General features: G+C 38.9%; 2 protein-coding genes and 1 pseudogene across 2 annotated transcripts; 1 reads left to right on the top strand and 2 right to left on the bottom strand.

The window, feature by feature from the left end:
* Positions 1–26962, top strand: part of LOC146567570 (sialoadhesin-like) — a 163886-nt pseudogene that overhangs the window by 2184 nt on the left and 134740 nt on the right.
* Positions 5314–7697, bottom strand: LOC146567582 (cell adhesion molecule 3-like). The gene is made up of 5 exons (XM_085287520.1): positions 7465–7697; positions 6924–7307; positions 5822–6127; positions 5479–5739; positions 5314–5390 (listed from the first exon to the last, which is right to left on the bottom strand). The coding sequence occupies exons 1-5, from the start codon at positions 7535–7537 to the stop codon at positions 5314–5316; spliced, it is 1101 nt and encodes a 366-aa protein (XP_085143646.1). The 5' UTR covers positions 7538–7697.
* Positions 19581–23245, bottom strand: LOC146567581 (B-cell receptor CD22-like). Its single transcript, XM_085287507.1, has 8 exons — positions 23108–23245; positions 22289–22672; positions 21648–21953; positions 21277–21537; positions 21089–21176; positions 20897–20936; positions 20511–20738; positions 19581–19907 (listed from the first exon to the last, which is right to left on the bottom strand). Exons 1-8 carry the CDS (start codon positions 23187–23189, stop codon positions 19854–19856), a joined length of 1443 nt encoding a protein of 480 aa, XP_085143633.1. The 5' UTR covers positions 23190–23245; the 3' UTR covers positions 19581–19853.

Raw genomic sequence — 26962 nt, 5'->3', positions numbered from 1 at the left:
ATAATATGTCAATGACTTTTTTTCTTTTTCTTTCATCTAACTTCAGGTTGTGAACAAGAACAGCCTGGATCAATGAGTCAACATTAAATCATGCTTTATTTGTTTTTTACTTGCTGTTTTCTGTAGGTCATGTTTCATCCCAGTGTCCACGTATAGGAGGAATCATTGGAATCATTGTACTCTTAATCTTACTCTGTTTGATTGTCTTTGCTTGGTAAGTATCGTCTATCTAAGCAAAACACATGAGTCAGTTAGTTAATTTTATTTTTACCTTATAATAAAGACTGTTTTTTCCATCACACTTGACTTTGCTCAAATATATATTTAAATTAAAACAGAATATAGTTAATACAACTGTCTCTGACGTCTTCCAGGTGGTTGAAGTCAAAGCATCAAACTCAACAACAGACTCAGGTAAGAAAACTGAAATACAACACTACCTGTAGTGTTACCTGACTCTTCAGATAAGTATTTATTGTAATACTTCTATCAGAGCAGTCTAACTATTTAACACTTTTGTTGTCTTCACATTCTATACATAGCGATTGCTCTCAGGGTCAGAATTGTCCCATCATCACCAAAGATCTAAAATAAAGCCATTTAATTTTAAATGCCAACACCATTTTGCATGGAAAAAACCTGTATGTGAATACCAGAGTTTTCCTTTTTCACAGTGCAGAATGACTGCATTCATCCAGTTGCAACCACTCATTATTATCTTAAGAAAGCTGCCACATTATGTGTTTCTCTACAGCAACACATAACAAACATTTATGTCTGAATGGAACCAGCTGCCTGTTGGGTGTTACTTCAGTGCTAGGGTTGTAGAGTTATGGCAGCCACTTCACTCAGTTGTCCCAGACCTCGCTTACGGCGGGGCATTAGTATATCTGGAATGTGTTTACAATGCTTCACTTGTCACACGCCTTATTCCTAAATGGACTGATCCATATCTGCCATCTCCAGAATGGCATGTTGTTTTCTGATAGCTAGTGAGATTACCAGATGAAATGTTTGGACAATTTACTCAAAGGGGAAACTGCATATATTTTGGGTCGTAGAGTCATCTCTGTGACATTTAGTGGTGCCATGCTCCCCTAGTTGTCATATGATGGTGTGGATTATGTTATCTTGCCATTTTTTGTTATACCCTTTGAATTTGAAAAACCAACATCTAAGGGGTTTTCTGTTGTTAAACACATTTTAATGCCGTTTTTGAAACAAGGAAAAAAGGAAGGTTAATGTAAAATGTCTAAAAACATGAATAAGAATAGACCCAACTCACAGAATCATAGAACCTTCTGTTGTTTTATTTCAACAGATTCAAATAACTGAACATCGGGTTGATGAAGAGCCAGCAAGTAAAACAGAAGGAGAGGAAGAAAACATCCATTATGGAGAGATCAATTTCTCTACGCTGGGATACGAAGTGCCCTCTGACTCAGTGCGGGACAGAGGTGAGCAGCAGGATACGGTGTACGCACAGGTCAACAAGCCAGAAAACAGCTCAACATAGAGTGCTCATGGCCAAGAGGAACTTTTTCCTGAAGAAAAATTGAGAACTGTAGTGGAATAACAAGAAGAAACTCGTCCAAATGACTGCAAGGAAACTCTGTTACTCTGATTTCTGGGTAACATCCATCCCTACTTTACCTTCCACCATTTAATCCTCCCCTCCACCTTCCATCTTCTTGAGTTCCAAAGTCCTCCTACAGACTACCCAATGATGCTGCCTACCTACATTCTCCCCCAACACCACCTCACTGTCTCCTGTTTCTTTTCAGTTTGCAACTTCTGTCCACCTGTGTACAACTTCCTCCACTTTTATTCATCATCTTATGTTCCTCCTCCTTCCTGAAGTAGATGTCAACCACAGCTATTTCAGTCCTGTTCATAAAATCCACTATTTGTCCTTCTCTTCTTAAGACCATACCTACCCCAAATCTCTTCATAGCCCTTTTTAACTTCACCTAATAAGTCATGGGAATTTCTTTTTCTACTGACATCCAACCTGTGGGGAATACACACTGACAACAGCAAGACATCACACCTTCGATTTCCATCTTCAAACTCATGATTCTGACATTTTCTTTGTTTTTACAACAGTATTCCAGCACTCTTCCTTCAGCATTACCCCCAGTCTGTTTCACTTATCTACATCATGGTAGAACAGCTTGAATCCACCTCCAGTGCTCTTGACCTTGCTTTCACCTGGTGTCCTGCAAACACAGTATATCTGCCTTCATCATATAAGCCAACTCTCTCCCTTTACCAGTCATCGTCCCTACATTTAGTCTCCACAGTCCTGCTCTAAATAGCCTTAAACAAACTTTGAACAATGAATACAGCTAATCTGCCTTCACAGAGTGTATGTGAATCTACCTTCTTTACACAAGTCAGAAACTTCATGACAATTAGATTCAATAGCAGCAGTGTGATTTTTCTCATGGTTCAGCTGTGGGATTAACACGCTGTTGTCGAAAATATAATGGAAAAGTACTTAACACGTACATGATCTGCACCACTTTGTGAGTTGTTGATTGCTTTCATAAAAGGCTGGATGAATTACCATGAATTCCAGGATTAAATGATTCTAATCCCTTTTCTTCAGCATTTTAAAAAAGTCAGCATGCTGCATTGATAAAATAAATACTGCAGATTCACACCACCAGGTGGTGATGACCTGATATCTCTGCTACACTTTTTATCCAAGTGTTTGGATAAAACACATTTGCAGTTTTTTGATACTTTTCCTTAATCCTTCGATGTCAAATGCATCTCACTGTGTTGAATGAGTGTTTAGGATAATTATTTTGTATGTCTTGCTTTGTGGTACGTAAGAATGAATGAGATTTGAAAAATAAAATGTAATATTGTAACACCTTGTTAGTCCATATGTGTCTTACTTTAATAAGTAAAACTGCCTACCATTTATAATCTGGAACAAAATAAATAAATAAAATAACCCCAAACCCACTGCAGAATCATTGGTCGCTGTTTTATTTTGTATTCTGACTGAAAGACCCCGATGATATGTGGAATTACTGGAATTCTTTGTATTTGTAGGACAGCTTGACTCTGAGGAAGTTCTTTCACAGAGTTTATTCACAGAGTGTATATAAGTTCAGTGAAGAAGATGTTGATGAATGTCAGACTTTGCAGTTAAACACTTATAAATTTAACACGTGTGTCTTAGGCATTTTTTAGTCAGCAAAGCTTTCCACAACATCAAGCAAATAAAATCCAAGAATTTGAATAAAAGATTTAATAATTACATTAATTCCAGTTGTTGTAATGTATTGCCACTTCACATTTGCAAATGTAAAGAACACAAAATACAACTTATTAACTGCTTAATTTCATAATTGCATTGTACATATACAATTAAAATAAAGGGTTATTCTATTCTATTCTATTTGATAAGGCAGAGTTCTTAATTTAATATTTTTAATAAAACATGCTTTAATGGCAACCCTTTATTTTTCACTAACATTTTGGCAAAATCCCACTTTGTCAAAAATTGTACTTAGTTTATTATTGTGTGATGAATCAGAGCACCTGTATAAAAAAGCCCAAAGCCGACCGTACTTCCTCAGGAGGCTGAGGTCTTTTAACATCTGCAGGAAGCTCCTGAGGATGTTTTACCAGTCAGTAGTTGCTGGAGTACTTTTCTATGCTGTGGTGTGCTGGGGGAGCAGCACAGCAAAGAAGGACTCATGCAGGCTGGAGAAACTGATCAGGAGGGCTAGCTCTGTGGTCGGCATGAAGCTGGACACTCTGGTGACAGTGGCAGAGAAAAGGACATTAAAGAAACTGATGGACATTATGGACAATGCCAGACATCCTCTGCACATGGCCATTAACAACCAGAAGAGTCTGTTCAGTGACAAGTTGCTTCTCCCAAAGACAAGAACTAACAGACTTAAAAACTCCTTTGTCCCACACGCCATCAAACTGTTTAACTCCTCCCTGGAGGGGAGAGGGAGGGGAGACAGGAGGACAAAGGAGGGGGGAACAACTAAGCTGTAGTGCCTCTTTACCTCACTGTGCAATACCTTTTGTGCAATACTTTTGTAAATAGTCAACGGTGCAATAGACTCAATACTTGAAATGTGCAATTCACTTGTATTTTTATTTTTATTCCTATTTATTCTATTTATCCCCTTCGTATATTTTATTTATATTGTCTCTGTATTTATATATATATATATGTGTGTGTGTGTGTGTGTATTATATATTGTTAAGGTTCAAAATATTGGGGATGGAGACAAGAGAAAAAACCACAATAACAACACTGGTCCGGCCGGGTTGAGTCAAACGATGATTTTAATGAACACACGCGTGGGAGATGGACACTGATGCAGACAGCGACTGATCTCAAAATGGTGGAGCATTGCTCAAACTCTTATAGCCTCTGGTGCCTCCACCTTATCATACAAAGCCTAAACATTCACATGCTTTCTCTCACACAGCGCCTAAGCTACGACCTTGGCTCCCTGTTTATCTGCTCCTGCTGAAATGGGGCAGAAAACTCCAGCACACTCTGTTCTCTTCTACTCAGACAAATTAGATTTCTTATAACTCAGCAGTATAATGCATCATAAAACAATATCATTCATTCACAACAAGTCAGCAGTTTAATGTAATGCAAATCAGTTTAACTAATGCAATAGTTATCAGCTTCTTCTAATTCAGGAGAATAATGCAAACTAAAACTACATAATAATTCACAATCTTTAATTAGGGGTATAACATGGCATAAAATAATATTATAATCTAACAATATATATATATATAATATTCTGTAACTCTGTAACTTCTGTCGGTGCTGTGCTTTTTTGGAAATCGAATTTCCCAGAGGAACCCACCCGAGGGATTAATAAAGTTCTATCTAATCTAATCTAATCTAAGTATCACAGTATCGCATTTAATCTTTACAGAATTGCTTTCAGGATGGTTTTGTTGCATTTGGACATCATTTGAACAACATTTTTGTTAACTCTGATACATTTATACCAAGATATCTAACATACAAATAAATCACAGGAGAGCACACACAGCATCTGAGCATGGAAAAACTGTATAAACATGATCATAAACAAAGGAGCTATATTTAATCACCAGGAAGAAATAAACAGCAGTTAAATTGAGTATAGTATGGATTGTGTTTAATTTAGATTTGAGAAAAATGAAATGTGATTTGAAACAAATATTTTTAATGTGCAGGTAACATATTTGTGTCAGCAACTTTTTTTCTGTTTTCTGCTTTGAAGTGTGGTACTTACCAAACAAAAACCATTAAGCAGAATAACATTACAGAAGTAAGAGGTCAACAATCCAAATGATTCCACCAATAAGTGGCCACAGTGTGACTCCAGATGAAATGAGACCTAAAGAAAAGATCAAGTAACAACAATTAATTTTGCATGGACACAAAGAAAAACTCATTTGAGAACAGATCTTGGCTACAGCTGTTACCTGCAACAGTCACACGAATCACTGCTGATGTCTGATTACCCAGATCATTAGTGGCCACACAGTAATAAACTCCTCCATCTGTTACATTGAAGCTGTAAATCTCTCCTTCAGATACTTTCACAGCTCCATCTCTGCTCTTCTTGAACCAGGTGAAGTTGCTGACTGGAGGTTTGGCTCTGCTGGAGCAGGTCAGGTTCACCCAGCTGCCTGCTGACACCAAACCTGATGGACTGATGGATGCTGAGGTGTTTTTAGGAGCATCTGGAGAAAAAAAATGAAAACCTTTAAACATTTTTTTAATGACAGGATAAAAAAAATAACAACCAAACAACGAGTGTCTTACATGAAACACTGAGAGTCTCTTCTGTCTCTGCTGTCTTGGTGTCTTTTCCTTGGTTCACAGGATATCTGGCAGAGCAGCTGATCTTCTTTCCATCATGTGTGTCTGACAGAGTGATGTTCTGCTGGATTTTAGTTGTAAAGCTTCCATCTGTGTTTTCCTCTATTTTGTTGTGAGAGTCTTGTTGGAGATTCCAGGTGAGTTGAGGAGGGGAGTGTGGACAGGGAGTGAGAGCTGAGCAGGTTATAGTGACAGACTCCTTCTCCTTCAGATCACCTGGGATTGTAATATTGGGCCTCCAAGGAGAATCTGTGGTTTCACATGAAACATTTCTTTACACCAATAACGCAGGAAATAGAGTCAAGAAAAAAATGTGATACCATTGGATAATAAAAAATATACACCCTATGTAGTGGACAAAAAGTATTTGCATACATTTTTAACATGTTTTTAATTTTTCGTGGTTCTCTAAATATGTTTGAAGAACTAAAAAAATGTGTGTAAAAAAGTAAATAAGATATTGTACAAAATACCATTGCAAACTATGTTATAATTTTCAATCGCTGTCAGAGAACAATGCTCTTTTTGTATCTCATTGTAAGCACAGGCAATAGTGGAGAACAGAGAGAATCGCAGTAGGATTCTAGTTTGTGATGACCATTTGTTATTTTCCTTCACCTACCACCTACTGGTGATGGCCAGAGGGGAATTATAAAGTGGAATTGTAAAGCACTATATGAATGCAATCAATTATTATTTAAACCAACTGTTAACTGTATATTTCTGTACATTTCAGTATTATTATTCATATTGCCGCATTCATTGACCTTGTTTATAGGTAATTTCCCAGCTGTCGGAATGTTACTTTTTTTAGGATTTTTTTTTTTTTTTACGGTGTAGAGCACTGTTGAACACATTATGAATTGGGTTTTTTTTTCATCCCCCATGTCTTTGTTTCTCATGAAATGAAGTTACAATTTTCCATTACAAATCAATTAAACAGGTTTATTTGCACATTTGACCACAACTGCTTTGTGTTGTTTACACAAAAGTTGTAGCTGTTTAGGATTTATGTTCTTAATAAATTGAAAGAAAACTTTCTCACCTTTAATTGTTATTTTAAGAGGATCACAAACAGCTGTTGCTCTGTAGGGCCAGTTCATAATTCTGAAGTAGTATGTGTTTGTATAATTTGTGGTTAAATTGGAAAACAGAGTGGTGCAGTGTTTCTCCTTCAGGTTTCCTGTAATGTTCATTGGATAGATGTTAACTGTCCCACTGCTGTTGAAGATCTCATTGTTTGGATGTGCAGAAATATCAGAATGATTTTTAATCCACACTCCAAACACAGATCTTGTGCTGTCAAACTTTTCTGTTCCAATTTCACTAAAGTTACATGGGATTTGTAAACAAGATCCACTCAGAGCTTCCATCTCTGTTGGTGCAGTGATGAACAGGTGTGAATCTTGAGGACAAGCAGCCAAAGTGCCTGGAAAAGGTAAGAGCTAAATTAAAAGGTGCAAATCTGAATGAAGATAAAATTTATAATGACAAAATCAACTCCAAGAGCCATGGATTTACTTCGTAAAGTATATCTATCTTCACTGATCTTTCAGACTATAAATGACTGTAATGAGACGGCTCACTTGGAATAAGGAGGAGACTCAGTAACATGATGTCTGTCATGATGTTCACAGACTGGACTGTCACAAAACTCATCACCTGGAAAAAAAATATAAAAAGCCATAATTAGACAAACAAAAGATTAAAACAGAAAATCATGTCACAAATTTCTAAACCTAAGGAGTAAATTAAGGCAGTTACTTTTTAGAGTATTATACAATTTTATATAATTACTATATGTAAAAAAAAATTAAGTCTTACCAAATGATCAGGCTGCTACAGAGGAGAGACGACAACGTAAAAGTCAATGTGTGATTTTAGCAGAAACACAGTGAGTGAAACACTTCTCAGTTTAGATGTTGTAATGTCAAAGCAAACAGGCCTGTGATGCTTTGGGCTTTCTGTCGTTCTTTATTCAGTCAGTCTTTTTATGTTCCCATCATGCACTCTGCTGACACTTCAGATGCTGCCACTCCCACCTGTCACCTGTCCTGACCCTCCTCTCACATTTTAACGTGTTCCTCATTCCCTCAAAATGTCCCTCATACATAAAGCTGCTCATTTCCATCAGTTGTCTTTTTACTTGTCTTTGTCTGAGCTTTCCAAAGATGTCCAAAGATTTCCAATTTTTTTGTTTCCTGCCAATTCTGAGTTTCATTTTCTGTGACCACTGGCTACTTTGACCTTTGCATACTTGTTTAATAACGTAAATTTAGACTTTTCATTTTATATCCCACTCCTGAGTTGTACTCTTAGTCCATAGATCTGATCACTTAAGACAATAAAATAAAAGTCTCACTTTTCTGTGAATAATAAAGTGCGAACTCAAGTTCATTACAGTATGTGTATGTGAGTACATCCTGCAAAGGCTGCCAGTCTATCTCATGGCAGTTAACCATTCAGGCTCACATTCACAGCTATCTAAATCACCAGTTAATCTACTGGTCTACACTATCTGCATGTCTTTGTATTGTGTAATGAAGCTGGAGTACTCAGAAAGAACTCACAGACAGGCCCTGGCTGGATGGTGGATTCATACTCACGGCCTTCTCGTTGTGAGGCAGTGGTTAGTGTCTGTGTAACTGTTTTATCATACTGGAGCGGATGATGCCGTCATTCACCTCCTACATCGTTCCCTCGCTCACCTGGAGACCGCTGGAAGCACTGTGAGAATCATGTTCTTTGATTTCTCCAGTGATCCTGTTGCTTCTACTCATACTATCCTATTCTGTTATCTTGTAATATTGTACATACGTCAAAGGTTTAACTGACTGATGAAATACACATTGCTACACATATTATGCACATTATCAGACACATTATTAACTTTCTAAGCTTATTGAATACAAACTATTCAGCAGCAGTCATGATAAGAAAGCGGCTTGATTTAACAAAGGAAAACTTTCTTCTTGCTCCATGATCAACCTCCAACTGTTAAATGTTTACTCAATATTACTGCAATGTAACAACAAAGTCAGTTTTTTCTAAACCCAAAACATCCCTTTCACATTCCCATAGACTGGGGTTGTCACCGAATTAGCTTCTGTGAGAAAAAAAAGGCTTTAGGTACTGACTTGCTTTTAGAACCAGCCTTAAGTGGCCTTTAGAGACACTACAGTTTTTACTGTAGTGTAAAAACTGTAGGAATTCCTCCTCTCTATACGTACACTCAATGAGCTCCTCCCTAACAAATGCCAAGTTATTTTCTCCATACTGTTTATATGTGCGTGTAATTTCATCGCAAAAATCCAACATCGGTGTACTCAAGTGCATAAGATGGAAGACAATTAATTCTGAAAAAATACAAACCAAGAGTTGTTTGTTGACAGTATAGTATTTTTTTTAACCTCTTACCACCCACTGGGTCCCTGGTGACAGGCTAGCCATGTCAGATGCCGGTCATTTAAGCGACCAATAATTTTTTGGAATTTAAATTGTGCTGACTCACTTTGTTCAGCACAACCCAGAGTAAAATGAAACATAAAACATAGTAGAACTTATTTTGTTAGACACAAGAACAATTCGAGCATCTTTTTTGGGAGCCAAGCCCAGGCTTAAAAGTTTTGCCGTACCCCTGGGACCAGCGCAAAGTTGTGTGGCAGGTCCTGGCATGGAAGCTGAGGGTCCAGCCAGCCGGAGAAAAGACCGGTTGATGCCTGGATGTGCATTGGAGCCGCACTACCCCCACAGCGCAGACTTTGCTACCTGCACAGAGCGTTTCAGGTGTTGCTTATGCAAAAGAGAATTGCAACAATACAGCGTGTTTCTCTACTTCAAGACACCTGCAACCTTTCACACAGTAAGCATGTCTGTTATAGCCTGCGCTTCATAAATGTCTGTTTGATTATTCAAACCTGGTTTAAAACGTGACTCATTTGTTGTCCAAAAACCTTTCCTCTTGATATGGAAAGTTACTGATTTAAAAATATATGTATATTTTCAAGTTTTTAGCTGGATGTGAAACATATGATAAACTCTTGAGCATATTTATATTGCAAAATCCATAATGGTTATGGCAAAATCTTTACCATAGATCATTTATAGGGAACAAAAAAAAAAAGAGGAAAGGAGGATAAAGTGTCACTTCAGCAAAGCTGCTGGGAGACAGAAGTGTTCACACGTTTTTAACAAAAGGCTTAAAACACAAAACTCTAATATCAGTTACAACTGGTAAGATGATGAGTTTTACTTCTCACTGTTCACATTATGGTATGCTACTTTTGCTCTGTGGGACTGCAAAAATGTCTTTGTATTGATGGTATAAACCAGACTTTGTACTTTTTACTGTTTTTTCTTCTTTTGTTCACTCCTAGGCTGATAAAAAATCCAAAGACATTCGCTAACCACAAACACAGAACCCACTAACTAAATAACTATTAGCCTTACCTTCTGCTTGGATTTTAGATGTATTCCTCATGTTTACAGTCAGTCTACTATATAGGACTTGCTGCTTACACCCTGAGTTACACAATGAGTCTTTCAGATGTCCACAATGGAATAACCAGCTGCACACGTAGTTACACTGGACACCGCATGGTCTTATTTTTATTAGCCCTCGACTCAGTGGCAAAATGCTTACAATTAGTTACGGGGTCAGTTTCCTTTTCATCAGAATTATTTGCCTTCATCCAGACATAAGTTGAGCAATGGTTTTTACCAATTTCTCATTAAATCATAAAGGGAAGCTGGATTTAAAAAGAACATGGGATGTAAGTTAAGGAAATACAAATATAAGTGTGACTATGGAGCACATCTCCTTCAGCGTTCATGATGACCCAAGTGGATGACATCAGGTGTTTCTCTCAGTCAGCTGACCAACTGTCTAGGGAAAAAATCAGCTAATAGTTATTTAGCTAGTGGGTTCTGTGTTTGTGGTTAGTGGATGTCTTTGAATTTTTTATCAGCCTAGGAGTGAACAAAAGAAGAAAAAACAGTAAAGATGTAGACTGTGAAAGTCTGGTTTATACCATCAATACAAAGACATTTTTGCAGTCCCACAGAGCAAAAGTAGCATACCATAATGTGAACAGTGAGAAGTAAAACTCATCATCTTACCAGTTGTAACTGATATTAGAGTTTTGTGTTTTAAGCCTTTTGTTAAAAACGTGTGAACACTTCTGTCTCCCAGCAGCTTTGCTGAAGTGACACTTTATCCTCCTTTCCTCTTTTTTTTGTTCCCTATTAATGATCTATGGTAATTAATAAAGATTTGTCATATTGTCCCTATAAAACACCATGTTTTTATAGAAATTATTATGATACAGAGATTTAGATTCTTGTTGCACGTTGTGCATGAAGTAAAAAAGTAATTTTATTAAGAGTGAATGTACTTTTATGTTTACCAACAGCTCGCGAAGTCCTCGGTCCAAACTGACTTTATAGTTTATAAATGTCAACTCAGAAAGCTCCTGTCATGACCTCTCATCTGCAAGCATGCACACACACACACACACACACACACACACACACACACACACACACACACAGATTTGTTTCTCTTTTCATGTATATCCTACTACTAAGATGAGTGATTGAAAAAGAAAAACAGCTGTTTCTATAAAGCAAAAAGGAGAAAAAAAAGATTTCTAAAAAGGGAAATTTATTTTATTTATTTTTATTTTATTTTAATTTTCCTCAAACGTGTCAAATATATATTTTTATGTATATTTAAATGTCCACTGAGCTGTGAGCCATGGGGCGGTAATGCACTTTAACATTGGTTGCCAACCAAGAAGAAGAAGAAGCTATGAGCCAGGAGGGAGGGGGTGAGTGAGAGAGGGATTCGTTTATGCTACGATTCAGCACAGCAAGGGAGGGGGTGAGTAACTCAAATATGCTGTTAGCATGTTAGCTGAGCGATGCTACTGTGAACCGAGGAGCTATTATCTTGATGTGAGTTTCCACTCAGGGTTTTTTTCTTCCAATTCAGAGCAGAAATGTTTTTCTTAAGAAACTGGCTGTTGTTTATTTTCCCCACAATTTTAATTTAAAGCTAGATATATTTCTACTGATGAAAATAGTTTGCTAACAGCAACAGGGATGAGTCAGTGAGTCAGTTGGGCTTGTGAATCATGATTCACGAGTCAGTAAAGTGATTCTCGAGTATTGAACAATTCGTTCACAATTCACACTTCACTATAAAGAAGAACTCAGTAAGTACAAACAACCATAGTTTAAGGACATTTTCTAAAATAAAAAGGATTCATCATCTGCAGTTTGTGGGGGAAAAAAAGGTGTCACATTAAGCCTTTAAGACCTACCATAGAACCAAATCCGCCACAGCTTATATTATATTTTTACATGCTGTGGAGCCATTTTTGGGAGCATTTCAAGTTGCTATACATCAATACAACCATTATAGCCCAAATTTTAATGATATGTATTCATTAAGTGCATAGTAATTACATAAATTGCAAAAAAGTGCAATAAACTACAAAGAAATTTAAAATCGTTTTTATTTTTTTAACATATATTTCTAGTTAAAGAAATTTAAGAGGCTTATCCCTCAAAATTCTAAATACAAAAAAGTTGCACAAAATAGTTTCCTACCACAGGAAATTTACTTTAAGTGTCTTCATAGTTTTATTTTTGAAATACACCAATTTTTATATACTGCAGGAAAAATGAAAATAATTAAATAATAAATAAATAATAAATAATAATAATAAAGAAACGACACAGAAAGTCATAGAGTCAAACATAACTTTTAAAAACACCAGTATAAGCTCATAAGGTCCTGATGGTAAAAAACTACATTTCCACAAAATGACGTCACTTCCGGTTTCGGGCAGGTCATGGCGGACATGCGATAGTTCACGCTGATGGATGTAGGAAGTGTTACAAACAGCTGATCGGATCGGCAAAGCGTGTTTCTGGAACATTATGTTTTTGTTGCTGCAAGTGCATTTTATGCAGTTTTTGCAAAGCTTTATGTGGAATATGTCTGTGAAGGTTCTCAGTCATCCAGGTCATCGTAGTCAAAGGAGCTTGCAAAGAAAAGTGTCTGGACTTCTTTAAGTTGCTTGAAGACGTTTCACCTCTCATCCGAGAAGCTTCTTCAGTTCTAAGGTCAAATGGTGGAGAGTCCCAGATATAAACCTAGTGGGAGTGACCCCCCACAGAGGGACAAAAGGACCCCCTGATGATCCTCTAATCGCCTGAGCCAAGGTGTGAAACTGGGTGTGGGTCCCAATCAGCCAGAGTTTCGGGTGAGTTCATTGTGAAACCTGGGCCCACCTTATCATGTGAATTCCTGAGGTCAGATGGCCCAGGATGTGAGTGGGCGTTAAGGCGTCTGGGAAGGGATCTCAAAACTGGATTATAGATGGCAGACAGTTGGTGTCGTAAACCCCCGCCTCTGTTCAAAGATGGTCGCTCACAGTGGACATAGATGGCTTCTTTCACTCCTCTTTCAAACCATCTGTCCTCTCTGTCCAAAATGTGAACATATATGTGGAAGGAAACTGTGACCGAGGACAAGCTGATGGCATAAGATGTAAGTACAACTCCTCCGGTTTCATATGAAAAAAAAATTATTGTGCTAGCTTACGTGGTTGCAGTGCTACCGGGATTTAAAAATAGTTACGCAAAACAGAGCGTGCCCGCTCCGACTGGCTTTAAAGGGTTAAAAACAAATCAGTAGATTCACAAATTATGGATACAGACTCTTTTCAGCTATAGAGGTAGAGGTACACTTCATGTACTGATTAACATACAGTTCAAAGACTTGCATTAGTGTGCGCACTTGGGCACCTTTTATTTAGCGTGGTTATAACATTATGGATTTTGCTATATAAATATGCTCAAGAGTCTATCTATCTGTTTGACATACAGCTAAAAACTTGAAAATATACATGTATTTTTAAACCAGTAACTTTCCTTATCAAGAGGAAAGGTTTTTGGACAACAAATGAGTCACATTTTAAACCAGGTTTGAATAATCAAACAGACATTTATGAAGCGCAGGCTATAACAGACATGCTTACCGTGTGAAAGGACCTTTATGCTGCGCACTGTGACTCACAGCAATGGTCCCGGGTCAGCCCTGACTTTGTGTTAAACTAATCCTAAAGTAATAATGTTATTTCTAATCACTGATATACCACAACTTTATCCTTTCAATAGCTAATGAAAGTTAGGGGACCTAGCTTCTATCGGATATTTATATAGAGATCCTCCAGCTTCAAACTGTATCACCCTTCAAGGACCTGAAGCTCCATAAAGCGCCCCTCCGACAGCCAAACCCATCTGTTCTCCGATTGAATAGTTAATTTTGTGATTGACATGACATTGACCAATCAGATGAAAGGAAAAAAATAGGCTCAAAATTTGTAGTTGAGTGCAGAGTTTCACATGTATTTTTTGGCTAAGTCCACATACAATCTTTTTTACACATACAAATCCTGATTTAAAAGTACAAAAACTGATTTACAAGTACAAAATATTTATGACCACAATTTGAGCCCATAGTCTTTTCTCCGGCTGGCTGGACCCTCAGCTTCCATGCCAGAATCTGCCACACAACTTCGCGCTGGTCCCTGGGGTACGGCAAAACTTGTAACCCTTAGTCCGGCTCCCAAAAAAGATGCTCGAGTTGTTCTTGTGTCTAAAAAAAAAAAGTTCTACTATGTTTTATGTTTCATTTTACTCTGGGCTGTGCTGAACAAAGTGAGTCAGCACAATTTAAATTCCAAAAAATTATTGGTTGTTTAAATGACCGGCATCTGACATGGCTAGCCTGTCACCAGGGACCCGGTGGGTGGTAAGAGGTAAAAAAAATACTATACTGTCAACAAACAACTCTTGGTTTGTATTTTTTCAGAATTAATTGTGTTCCATCTTATGCACTTGAGTACACCGATGTTGGATTTTTGCAATGAAATTACACGCACATATAAACAACGGACTCGTTCCCGGTGGGTGATGGGCTCTGCCAGGGCTGCCCTTTGTCACCGGTTCTGTTCATAATTTTTATGGACAGGATTTCTAGGCGCAGCCAAGTGGCGGAGGGTTTTCACTTTGGTGGCCTCAGAATCTCATCTCTGCTTTTTACGGATGATGTGGTTCTGTTGGCTTCATCGGGTGAGGGCCTCCAGCTCGCACTGGAGCGGTTCGCAGCCGAGTGTGAAGCAGCGGGAATGAGGATCAGCACCTCCAAATCTGAGGCCATGGTTCTCAGCCGGAAAAGGGTGGAGTGCCCACTCCGGGTTGGGGATGAGTTCCTGCCCCAAGTGGAGGAGTTCAAGTATCTCGGGGTCTTGTTCGCGAGTTATGGGAGAAGGGAGCCGGAGATCGACAGACGGATTGGGGCTGCGGCTGCAGTAATGCAGACGCTGCACCGGTCCGTCGTGGTGAAGAGGGAGCTGAGTGTAAAAGCGAAGCTCTCAATTTACCGGTCGATCTACGTCCCTACCCTCACCTATGGCCACGAGCTGTGGGTAGTGACCGAAAGAACGAGATCGCGGATACAAGCGGCAGAAATGAGCTTCCTCCGAAGGGTGGCTGGCCTCTCCCTTAGAGATAGGGTGAGAAGTTCGGCCATCCGGGAGGGGCTCAGAGTTAGAGCAGCTGCTGCTCCACATCGAAAGGAGCCGGCTGAGGTGGTTCGGGCATCTGACAAGGATGCCTCCTGGGCGCCTCCTGGGTGAGGTATTCTGGACATGTCCCACCGGGAGGAGGCCCCGGGGCAGACCCAGGAGACGCTGGAGAGATTATATCTCTCGGCTGGCCTGGGAACGCCTTGGTGTTCCCCCGGATAAGCTGGAGGAGGTGGCTGGGGAGAGGGAGGTCTGGGCCTCTTTGCTTAGGCTGCTGCCCCCGCGACCTGGCCTAGGATAAAGCGGATGAAGATGGATGGATATAAACAGTATGGAGAAGATAACTTGGCATTCGTTAGGGAGGAGCTCATTGAGTGTAAGTATAGAGAGGAGGAATTCCGACCGTGATTTCTCATTCATGTACTCTGCATTGTGCATCGTATTGAGACTGTATATATATGTCCTTGTACCATGATTATTTCTTTTCAGAATAAAGGGCTAAGAAAGAAAATATTTAAGTTGAGTTAAGTGGTAAAAAAAAATTCTTCATAGACACTGGAGTTTTTGGAAAACTTTGGAACGTTGGGATGTTCTTTTTTTTGTTAGATGTTCAGTATAGTAAGCCATGTAAATAATAAATCTTTGATATAATATATATTTTGTCACTACTTATTTTTTTTAAATGAATTGAAAAAATCAATGTGAAGCGTTGTTTGGGAAGCTAAAGAGTGAGCTCTTTTCAGTGGGCTGAGCCATAAGAGAGCTTGAATTATCATCATTACTGCTTCGGTTCACACCAGAGAACTCTGAGTTTATTTAAAAATAATAATATGATAAGTTAACATACATGTCTGTGTTTTCATATATGAGATAACATTTCCTGGGGTGCCAATTTTTTTTTTCGGGTTTTTTGTCCAGCTCTAGTGAAGTTCACCTCGATGATTACTACTTAAGAATTAAAACATAGATGTGCAACATGTCAAGACTGATTCTTTCTAAGCCCTAGTTTGGCTCGCAAAGGAGTACATTTACACCAAGTGTCAGATTTTGGCTGACATTTAAATGGATTTATGATAAGGGACTCATTAAATAAAAGCGGAAACATTTAAACACATTGAGGAAGCTTCTCAGACAAACAAATTCCTGTAATAAAATTACCCAGTCATGTGGTCTGCCATTCTGTGTATTATCACCTCTTGCAATAGCTGCAGCAGTCACATTTGTGGTTGTGTTTATTTGGTTTAAATGACTGATTAACTGATTAACTTGCATTAATGCAGTTATAGCGTTAACATCAATTTAACGAGATTAACGCTGACAGCACTACTTAAAAATAATCAATTTGCACCCTGATGAGACTGAGCTAAAACTTTTCAACGTTTCAGTGTTCTCATAGCGGGTTTGTGATAGGAGAGCACGACTCAGGAGAGGGATAAAAAAAGCAAAGAGTTTTTAATTAGGGAAAATATAACAAAACAAAAATTTGATACAGACAAACAAAGAAGAAGTTCATGAGCATGGCAACATTAACTCATAAAGCAAAATACTGGAAAGCTGAGGCACAACAATAATGCAGAAGACAGGAAATGATGACATAAGCTGCTTAAAATACTATATACCTAATGAGAGAATGAGGAAAGTGGAAAAAAATCAATTTTATTTATAAAGTGAAAAATAACAACTATGGTCACCTCAAGGCACCTTACATTGTAAGGTAGACCCTACAATAATAAACAGGTTACTATGTAAGTGGAGGGACAGGTGAGGTGAATCTAGAGAAAGGTAGGTGGGAGTGGCAGCAACTAAAATGACAGCAGAGTGCATGATGGGAATATAAAAAGCAGACTGACTGAATAAAGAAAGACAGAAAACCAAAAGCATCACAGGTCTGTTTGCTTTAACATTAAAAGATCTAAACAGAGAAAAGTCTCATTGTTTCATCAACGACAGCAGTATTATTGTAATTCTTTCTTTTAATACTTTAAGTACATTTTCCTAATTTTAACAATTTCATTCTTCTAAAATTTTTCCTGTTTCCTATTTTATTTTCACTACAGGAGTAGTGTGCCTTCTCCATAAACATTACTTCTGTATCATTAACTGTAAAATTAAAATGAACACAAATACAAATCAGCTTGATGCGTCACACAAAGAGGTGCAGAAACGTCCCACACAACCACAACTACATCATTGCGCACACATACAAAGAGAGGGATGGATGAAATGCAGTACTTAACTCGATAAATCCAATAACAATATTTAAGGAGCTAACCTGAATGCTACAGCTCAAATTAAGTTATCTTATTTTTGAAAGGAGGATAGCATAGAATAGCATAGAGAATCATTCACTTTGGCAAACATGCCACACAGGTCAGTCATGTGGAGCAGCATAACATGTGATGGAAAAGTCCTGTTCGCTCTCATCGCTCTTCAACTGCTGTACAAGTATTTTTGCAACATCTACCACACAGAAAAGCACACTGCTCCATCTGCTGGCTGTTTAATGACTTTTCACCAAAACCCTTCAGGCAGGGAACAACTCTCATGAAACCATCCTGCCTAAAGAAGTGAAGAAAAAAAGAAAGTAATGCTCATTTTTTATATGAGCATTTTTTGGGGGGTCCCATTTAAGCCATACTATGATCTCTGAGTGATTTAGTCAGCCTTTCATAAACATACATGAACGCTCTAATCAAATTCAGAGCACTCAAATTCAGTCGCACTGCATTACATCACAGTATTTGTTGAAATGTTACATGGTGCCTGATATTGTGTAATCCTTTGCTTTCTTAAAGACATTTGCTGCAAAAACAAATACAAAAATATACAACATCTGTTTAGTAATTCATTAGGATGCATAAGTACAGTTTTTGAGAAGGAAAATTTCCTGCAGTCCCAGAGTGCAGCTTAATGGCCGTTTTCCCAACACTCAAACCTATATCATTTGGCTCTGATAGAAAATAAATCTACCTAAATCAGTCAACATCATGTAGAAAGCTCTGTGTCTTCATGCTTCCTCTTTACACACTGAATGAAGAACTGAAGCAGATGGCACTGAAATCCAAAAAGTGACATCAAAGATGGATATGAAGAGCTTTTTAACTCTTCAAAACAAACAACACATTGTCACATTGATTTAACTCAACATTAAAACAAAACAAAAGAAGAAATGAAACAACAGATAAGACAATAATAAAGAATGAATGCTTTTCTTGAGTTTTCCCCCCTTTCTAGTAACCCAACGCTGAAAGGATTTAAATTTTTTTTTCACTTATCCAGTTTTAATGGCTAAAAATACATTTTTAAGAAAGTATTAAAGATAACATTACTGAGCACTTCCCGTTTTCAGCAGTCAGAGCCAAAGTCTGTACATGCCATGTAAATTACATTATATTTATGTTATAGTAACAAAGACAACACTGGACCATATGATAAAATATGTTAAATACTTAAATAAGATGAATTCACCAACAATTGAACATAATGGATAGTCATTTTTTATTGATTAAACCAAAACATTGCAATATGCAAAAACCCCCAAACAAAACCCTTTTTGGAATGGATGAATGGACCGGTGGCGAACAGATAAAAATAGTCTAACCTTTAACTATTTTTCACATAGATTCACATTGAATTTTTCTGTTTCTGGTTTCCTGTTTTCTCGACAGTTCAGAAGCCCAGACTCTGTAAGTTCTTAGTTTTCCAAAAATAAACTGTTAAATTGTTTCTGGTGTCTGAGTCGTGCATTTGGGTTCATATTTACTGGGATTATGACAGAGTGATCTGCCCAAACATTAGCTGTACACACAGCTGTTACACATCAGTGTTGTGAAGTACTAGCAGAGTCACAGGTTGTTAGTTGAGCACTGATGTCCAGACCAGCTGAACAGTGCTACACAAAGACAGAAATGCACTTCTGCACTGAAACTGACCCAAGCATTGCCTGAGCACAAATCCAATGATTACCAAAACCAGTTCATTGTAGAGTTTAAAAAGGTTTTTGATTTTGCTCTCTAAGAGGGTGAGGCTGCTAAATGCCTCTTTAATTCACAGCAGCTTAGTGGAATTTTAATTTGAATGCCATGTTCAGGTAGTGGGGAACAAAAGGTTTTGCACTGAACATTTTTGCATTATGCTGTAACTACCCTGGCAGTGAAAACTGATAACTATACATGGAAAGGCCAGAGAAAGACACTCCTATTGCGTGCATTTCCATTTCCTCTTTGCCTTTCCAACTCTCCAGGAGAACATTTAGATTACCCGATGCAGATCGGCAGTGTTAAACTTACCCTGGAGAAGCCAAAAGAAAATGCCCACCAGCATGAATGGGAATACTGGTTTGTGGTTCCAGTGCTGCATTTTAGACATCTGGGAACTCAGATGTTGGAACTTGGACTGATGTGTATCTGGAGTGATGCAGCATAACACTTCTAAAAAACACGTTAACGGATAGAGCCTGATCAATGCTCTGCGTATGGCTTATTTAGTGAGACAAAATACAGAACAATGGTAGTTCAGATTCAAAGTTTACAGTTTTAATTCTGTTTAGATTCAGTGCTGCCATCTTGACCTGTTAGTTCAGGGGGCGTGCCACAAAAACAATTTGGAAGCAGAACTTCAGAAATGCAACTGACAAAATCAAACAACAGCTCACACAGCGTAGCAGCATGCAAATACTTTAGGAACATAATAACTTAAAATATACTTTTGAAAAAAGCGACAGTATGTTGAGGTTTTAAGTTTTAGTTTTGCAGAACAGCATCTGTTGTTGTGTAAAACTAGTTCTTTTTTTGGAGTGCTGCAATTTCTCACTTACTCATTTAGTCACATTTGCCATGAACACAGTTAATCATCTGAAAACAGCCGTGTAAAGTTAGCATGGAAAATAGGACATAAAAAAGCCATGGAATGGGATTTTAGTTGTTTTACTTCACTGAACTGTAGGCAGTGAAAATGACACATTTACAGGCACCATGTGTGTATTTATATGTTAATGTAAAATTATTTCACAACAGTTCTCATTTTTTCTTCACCTCAGCGTAGAGTTCCTCTTGGCCGTGAGCCCTTTGTTTTAAGCTTTTTTCTCGTTTTTTGATCTGTGCGTACACCGTATGCTGCTGCTGTCCACTGTCCCGCACTGAGTTAGACGATGCTTCATATGCCAGTGTGGAGAAGCTGATCTCTCCATAATGGATGTTTTCTTCCTCTTCTTCCTTTTTACTTGCTGGTTCATCAACCTTCTGCTCTTCATTTATTTGAATCTATAGAGTTAAAAAACAGAAAGCTCGGTGAATTAGGTTCATTCTTATTGATGTTTTATTAAATAAATAGACTGCTCTGATGAAGTTACTGCTGTAATCGCCAAAACATTCAAGTAACCCTGCAGCTAGAATTTTTTTTTTCTTTGTAATTTCCTTACCAGAATCTGTTGTTGAGTTTGATGCTTTGACTTTAACGACCTGGAAGACACAAGAGGCAGTAAAAAATTATCTCTGTGTATGTTAAATATATGTGAACAAAGTTAAGCTTGAAACAGAAATTTTTAATGTGTAGCTAAAATATCTGTGAGAGTAGCTAATTGTGTTTTTCTGCTTTGATGTGTGATACTTACCAAACAAAGATGATCAAGCAGAGGAGAATTATAAGTACGAGAACAATGATCCCAATGATTACTCCAGGAAGTAGCCACAGTGTGTCTCCTAAAGAAAAACAAAGGTTACTACCTGAAGTTATTTTTAAAGTTTGGAGTTTGAATGGATAAAAAGAAACAGGAGCATGTAACACATGAGTGGCTTTTACCTCCAACAGTCACGTTAATCTCTGCTGATGTCTGATTACCCAGATCATTAGTGGCCACACAGTAATAAACTCCTCCATCTGTTACACTGAAGCTGTAAATCTCTCCTTCAGATACTTTCACAGCTCCATCTCTGCTCTTCTTGAACCAGGTGAAGTTGCTGACTGGAGGTTTGGCTCTGCTGGAGCAGGTCAGGTTCACCCAGCTGCCTGCTGACACCAAACCTGATGGACTGATGGATGCTGAGGTGTCTTTAGGAGCATCTGGAGAAAAAGATTGACAGAAATCACCATTATTCATTCTAAACAGTGGACCTCCCAATGAATCAAATGCTATGTTGACAGGATCCAACTACAAATTCTGATTTTCTTACATGAAACACTGAGAGTCTCTTCTGTCTCTGCTGTCTTGGTGTCGTTTCCTTGGTTCACAGGATATCTGGCAGAGCAGCTGATCTTCTTTCCATCATGTGTGTCTGACAGAGTGATGTTCTGCTGGATTTTAGTTGTAAAGCTTCCATCTGTGTTTTCCTCTATTTTGTTGTGAGAGTCTTGTTGGAGATTCCAGGTGAGTTGAGGAGGGGAGTGTGGACAGGGAGTGAGAGCTGAGCAGGTTATAGTGACAGACTCCTTCTCCTTCAGATCACCTGGGATTGTAATATTGGGCCTCCAAGGAGAATCTGTGGTTTCACATCACAGACATATTAACACTACAGAGCACACTGCAGTTTATACCAGTGTTTAAAATCTCTAAACCACTCATCTTATCTTAAATTTACATATAACTTTATTAATTTCATAAAGTCATGATTTATTGAGTATTTATTTATTAAAGTATTTTTTTTTAGCTTAATAATAAAACATTCGACCAATATTAAACTGTATTCTGGGACAATCATTATGACTGAAATGTAATATTTCTTCAACAAATGCTGATGAAACTTAACTGAAGGCAAGTCAAATAAACCCAATAAAGTAAAAATATAATTCTAATAAAAAACTCAAAATCACTCACCTCTGACTGTTATTTGAAGAGGATCACAAGAAGCTGTTGCTTTGAATGGTTCACTCTCTACTCTGAAGAAGTATGTGTCTGTGTATGTGGTGATTAAATTACAAAACAGAGTGGTGCAGTCTCTCTGACTCAGGTTCCCAGTAATACTCATTGGATAGATGTTAACTGCTGCACTACTGTTGAAGATCACATTGTTTGGATATTTGCCAAATTGGGATTGATTTTTAATCCACACTCCAATAATTTTTCTTGTGCTGATAAATTTCTGTTCTTCTTTGGGTCTGAAGCTACATGGGATTTGCAAACAAGATCCACTCAGTGCTTCCAGAGTCTTTGATGCATTTATGAAGAGGTCTGCTTCATCAGGACATTTAGCCAAAGCACCTGTAAACACAGTGTCACAACTAACCTATTAATTAATTAATTTTATTACAAACATTAACTTGTCTTATTTTAATTTGTCCTCCATAGGACTTAAGATGTAAACTTTAATCAAAGTACTCCTAAAATTAAATAATTGTTTATGTAAAATTAAATTTATAATAGATCATCCAGAAGTGACAGTCACATTTTCACCATTTGCCCTTTTTGATTAATGATGCTAAATTACATAGTTGTTGCTTGAAATATAATCTATTGTAACATGAACAACATGTCTTTGATTCTGTTGGTAACAAAAAGTATTTCAATTACCTGTCAGACTATGAACAGTATGAAAAAACAAAGCTTTATCTCCATCAGCCTTTTAATTTTGTTCCTTAAAGCTGATAATGATTTAAATGAATCCAATAATGCCTTTATAGTGAACAAACACCTCACCTGAAACAAAGAGGACCATCAGTAACATGCCGACTATCACCATGTTCACACACAGCTCAGGAGAGGTTTTTACAGTGAACATAATTTCTTAACCAGAATTACAGGGGAACACATCGCCTAACTGTTGTTAGAATAAGGAAGCACAGAAGAGGACATACTGTTTAAGAAAGTGCAATGTCAGTTTGCTTGATCGTATTTGCTATAGGTGTTGAGAAATATTCTGCGGAAGTACAATCAGTTTGCTAATATCCTGTGATAGAGGAAGTCAGGCGATAGATTTTTAAAGTTTAAAATTACCTGTCAAAATAACCCACACACGCAAATACTTTTCACTACAGTTTTTTTTAATTGGTTTGGTACTATTTTCATAACTAAAGTGTGCATTTTCAAATCTCTCAGTACAAAACTCACATTTGATCACATTTGTAACACCACTAGTCATTCTTTCAAATCTGATGTCATGAGTTCATTGTATTTGCACATATTTTCATTCCACTTAATCATTGTTGCAGAACATATGATCATTGTGATATATTCTGAGAACATTTGCTTTAATCACCCAAACAAAACAGTGAGATCTTTTTTCAACTTAGTACTTATACCAATCATTTCAGTCAGGAGCAAATAATACAAGGTAAGCGTTTCAAATTGTCCTTGGTGATGAATGAGTGTAACTGAACTGTAAAACTTTACACAGCAAATATTACACTTATGTTCAGGCATGTTAGGGAAAATGTTCTAAAACACTTCTTCAGTAAAGACTCAGAGAAGAGAAACACACAGAAGTTCTTGCTAGCAAGGGCAGTCTCCACACTAAGAGACTCCAGTGAGAGAACTGCCCTGGTCTTTATTTATACTCTTGAGCGTATGTGTGTGTGTGTGTGTGTGTGTGTGTGTGTGTGTGTGTGTGTGTGTGTGTGTGTGTGTGTGTCACTGCTGATCAAAAGGGTCATATAACATACAAACACAAAAGGTACATCCTTGGTCATAAAGAGGGTAGTCTCCCCCACCCTAGATGGCACGGTGAGGAAGTCCAGCAGTTAAAGCACTTAGACTGAAACAGACATAGCTACGTTAAAACAATAAAACAAGGTGCGACCTCTCCCACGCTCCCAGGCGTGGGGGTGCATTCCTGGGATGCACCCCAAGCCTGCAGCCTGTTAGAGATCACACACAATTAATTATATGCCTCTAAGTATACATGGTTGAATATTTTCTAATACAAATAACTACATGCAGTATTCTACCATATGCAAACTTATATCACTAAAAGATTATACTGACTACTAAATACAATTTTCCATTGACAAGGCATAAGTGTTATATATATATATATATATATATATATAAACACCCAGCACGCCCCTGCGGGCGGTTTATCCTTCAAGCTCGGGTCCTCTACCAGAGGCCTGGGAGCTTGAGGGTCCTGCGCAGTATCTTAGCTGTTCCCAGGACTGCGCTCTTCTGGACAGAGATCTCCGATGTTGTTCCCGGGATCTGCTGGAGCCACTCGCCTAGCTTGGGAGTCACCGCACCTAGTGTTCCGATTACCACGGGGACCACTGTTACCTTCACCCTCCACATCCTCTCGAGCTCTTCTCTGAGCCCTTGGTATTTCTCCAGCTTCTCGTGTTCCTTCTTCCTGATATTGCTGTCATTCGGAACCGCTACATCGATCACTACGGCCGTCTTCTTCTGTTTGTCTACTACCACTATGTTCGGTTGGTTAGCCACCACCATTTTGTCCGTCTGTGTCTGGAAGTCCCACAGGATCTTAGCTCGGTCATTCTCCACCACCCTTGGGGGCATCTCCCATTTTGACCTCGGGACTTCCAGGTTATACTCGGCACAGATGTTCCTGTACACTATGCCGGCCACTTGGTTATGGCGTTCCATGTATGCCTTGCCTGCTAGCATCTTGCACCCTGCTGTTATGTGCTGGATTGTCTCTGGGGCATCTTTACACAGCCTGCACCTGGGGTCTTGCCTGGTGTGATAGACCCCAGCCTCTATGGATCTTGTACTCAGAGCTTGTTCTTGTGCTGCCATGATTAGTGCCTCTGTGCTGTCTTTCAGTCCAGCTTTGTCCAGCCACTGGTAGGATTTCTGGATATCAGCCACCTCCTCTATCTGCCGGTGGTACATACCGTGCAGGGGCCTGTCCTTCCATGATGGTTCCTCGTCTCCCTCCTCTTTCTTGGGTTTCTGCTGCCTGAGGTATTCACTGAGCACTCAGACAGTTGGGGCCATCTTCCCAATGTATTCTTGGATGTTCGTTGTCTCATCCTGGACTGTGGTGCTGACACTCACCAGTCCCCGGCCCCCTTCCTTCCGCTTAGTGTACAGCCTCAGGGTGCTGGACTTGTGGTGAAACCCTCCATGCATGGTAAGGAGCTTTCTTGTCTTTATGTCAGTGGCTTCTATCTCCTCCTTTGGCCAGCCTATTACCCCAGCAGGGTACCTGATCACGGGCAGGGCGTACGTGTTGATGGCCCGGATCTTGTTCTTACCATTCAGCTGACTCCTCAGGACTTGCCTGACCCTCTGCAGGTACTTGGTGGTTGCAGCCTTTCTATCGGCCTCTTCATGGTTCCCATTTGCCTGCAGGATCCCCAGGTACTTGTAACTGTCCTCTATGTCTGCAATGTTGCCTTCTGGTAGTTCAATCCCCTCAGTTCTGACTACCTTCCCTCTCTTTGTTAGCATTCGACTACACTTCTCCAGTCCGAATGACATTCCAGTGTCATTGCTGTATAGCCTGGTAGTGTGGATCAGTGAATCGATGTCTCGTTCACTCTTGGCATACAGCTTGATGTCATCCATGTACAGGAGGTGGCTGACAACTGCTCCGTTTCGTAGTCGGTATCTGTAGCCAGTCTTGTTAATGATCTCACTGAGGGGGTTCAGGCCTATGCAGAACAGCAGTGGGGACAGGGCATCTCCTTGGTAGATCCCGCACTTAATGGTGACTTGTGCTATGGGCTTGGAGTTGGCCTCTAGTGTTGTACGCCACATCCCCATTGAGTTCCTGATGAAGGCTCTTAGGGTCCCATTGATCTTGTACAATTCTAAGCATTCCAGTATCCAGCTGTGGGGCATTGAGTCATAGGCCTTCACAGGTTGGTCAGTCTGGTCTTGCAGTCTCAGCTGACTGTTCTGTCTACCAGTAGCTGGTGTTTTGCGCCTCTGGTATTCTTGCCAATCCCTTTCTGTGCCCCACTCATGTATTGACCCATGTGCCTGTTCATCTTAGCCGATATGATGCCTGACAGGAGCTTCCATGTAGTACTGAGGCAGGTTATTGGTCGGTAGTTGGATGGGACCGGTCCCTTCTTGGGGTCCTTGGGGATCAGGACCGTTCGACCTTCGGTTAGCCATTCCGGGTGTCTCTCGTTAACTAGCAGCTGGTTCATTTGTGCTGCCAGACGCTCGTGGAGTGCAGTCAGCTTCTTCAGCCAGTAGGCGTGAACCATGTCGGGCCCTGGTGCAGGGTTTTAATAGTTTTGCAATTTTCATTAGTTTTTATTTTTATTTAGTTTTGACTTCAGATTTTCAATTTTATATCAGTTTTAATTAGTTTTTACCAGTTGTTTGCTAGTTTAGTTTAGTTTTTATTTTTTTGAAAATCCTTAGTTTCAGTTTAGTTTTGATTAGTTTCAGTTATAGTTTTAGTTGTGTTTGCAATAATTAACTGTAACAAAATCCCAGTTTCATCATATCAGTCATTCTCTTCTGCTTATCCTTGGGTATGTTGCTATTCCAGCTACCATACCCTGCACCCTGTACAGGTCGCCTGTCTGTCGCAGGGCTAACACGCAGAGACAGACAACTCACATTCCCACCTATGGGTTCTTT

The sequence above is a fragment of the Mchenga conophoros genome, linkage group LG9 (assembly GCF_057382185.1).
Source record: "Mchenga conophoros isolate Kocher_MC1m ecotype Shallow Benthic linkage group LG9, M_conophoros_male_GT1.1, whole genome shotgun sequence".
Taxonomy (NCBI): Eukaryota; Metazoa; Chordata; class Actinopteri; order Cichliformes; family Cichlidae; genus Mchenga; species Mchenga conophoros.
This window is presented reverse-complemented; position numbering and strand designations above follow the sequence as displayed.

Bases quoted from the DNA above. Each gene is read 5' to 3' on its own strand.
- LOC146567582 (XM_085287520.1), bottom strand. From the start codon at position 7,537: ATGAGTTTTGTGACAGTCCAGTCTGTGAACATCATGACAGACATCATG. The intron at 7,308-7,464 runs GTGAGCCGTCTC...TACCTTTTCCAG, and splicing joins GAGTCTCCTCCTTATTCCAA to GCACTTTGGCTGCTTGTCCT. The intron at 5,391-5,478 runs GTAACAGCTGTA...TCTTTTCTTTAG, and splicing joins GATTCGTGTGACTGTTGCAG to GTCTCATTTCATCTGGAGTC.
- LOC146567581 (XM_085287507.1), bottom strand. From the start codon at position 23,189: ATGTTCACTGTAAAAACCTCTCCTGAGCTGTGTGTGAACATGGTGATA. The intron at 22,673-23,107 runs GTGAGGTGTTTG...CTGTGTTTACAG, and splicing joins GATGGTCCTCTTTGTTTCAG to GTGCTTTGGCTAAATGTCCT. The intron at 20,937-21,088 runs GTAAGTATCACA...TGTGTCTTCCAG, and splicing joins TGCTTGATCATCTTTGTTTG to GTCGTTAAAGTCAAAGCATC.